At 61.1% G+C, this 887-nt stretch overlaps 1 protein-coding gene across 1 annotated transcript in view; it reads right to left on the reverse strand.

Annotated features, from left to right (window-relative positions):
* Window position 1: 1 nt before the first annotated feature.
* Window positions 2–887, reverse strand: part of ENPP7 (ectonucleotide pyrophosphatase/phosphodiesterase 7) — a gene marked incomplete at its 3' end in the record, with an annotated part of 14878 nt that continues 13992 nt past the window's right edge. Inside the window, exon 4 of the mRNA XM_014531719.1 lies at window positions 2–180. Within this exon, the coding sequence (XP_014387205.1) occupies window positions 2–180 (179 nt within the window). The remainder of the gene's footprint in view (window positions 181–887) is intronic.

Here is an 887-nt window from a genome sequence, read left to right on the forward strand (position 1 = left end):
TGGCCTCGGGCACGATGCGCAGCAGCTTGCACAGCAGCTCGTACACGTGGACGCTCTCGAAGGGCTCCACCTCCAGGCCCCGCCGGAAGCTGGGGCCCACCGCCCGGAAGATGGTCTTCATGTCCAGGACCCCGTTGTCGAAGCCGTGCTCCCCGTTGTTGAACTGCACGTTCACCCTCTGCGAGGTGGGGGGCGGGGGGAGTCCTGAGTCCTCGTGGGACTCCCGGCCCTCCGCCAGCCCCCCTTCCCCCCAGCGCCCCTGCAGCCGGGGCAGAGGAGCCCCAAAGAGTTTGGACATGGGGGCGGGGGGTTCTGAGCCTTAAGAGGTTGGTGGCCTAAAGCCAGCACCTCTGCCAGGACCCGTGACATAAACGGGGACCCCAGCACCGGGGACCCCAGCAGGCAGGCGGAGCTGCCCCAGCCGCACGGGCTCAGCCAGCACTTCCTCCCGGCCCCTCCTGCTGCCTGAGTCTCGCTTCCCTGAGCACTGCCCTGGCCTCTCTGAGCGGCCTGGTCCCTGTCACTCTCATGGCTGATCTCCCCACACGTCACCCTACATGCATGTGCACACATGCACACAAACACATATGCACATAAGCATGTGCACACACATGCATATGCACACAAACACACATGTACACACATACATGCACGCCCACACATGTGCAACACATACACAGGCACTTGTGCACACATAAGCACACAGTGCACCAACGCACATGCACACATAACATTACACAAACACAGGGCGTGTACACACACGTGCCCATGTACATGCACGCACACCTATTGCATAGTGATGACTGCATCCCTTTGGTGGTCAATGTCCCTCAGCTTGGGGACTAGCTAGAAATAGGGGGTGCTCTTCACAGGGCTGGGAAGAGACC

Source organism: Myotis brandtii, unplaced genomic scaffold, assembly GCF_000412655.1.
Source record: "Myotis brandtii unplaced genomic scaffold, ASM41265v1 scaffold825, whole genome shotgun sequence".
Taxonomy (NCBI): domain Eukaryota; kingdom Metazoa; phylum Chordata; class Mammalia; order Chiroptera; family Vespertilionidae; genus Myotis; species Myotis brandtii.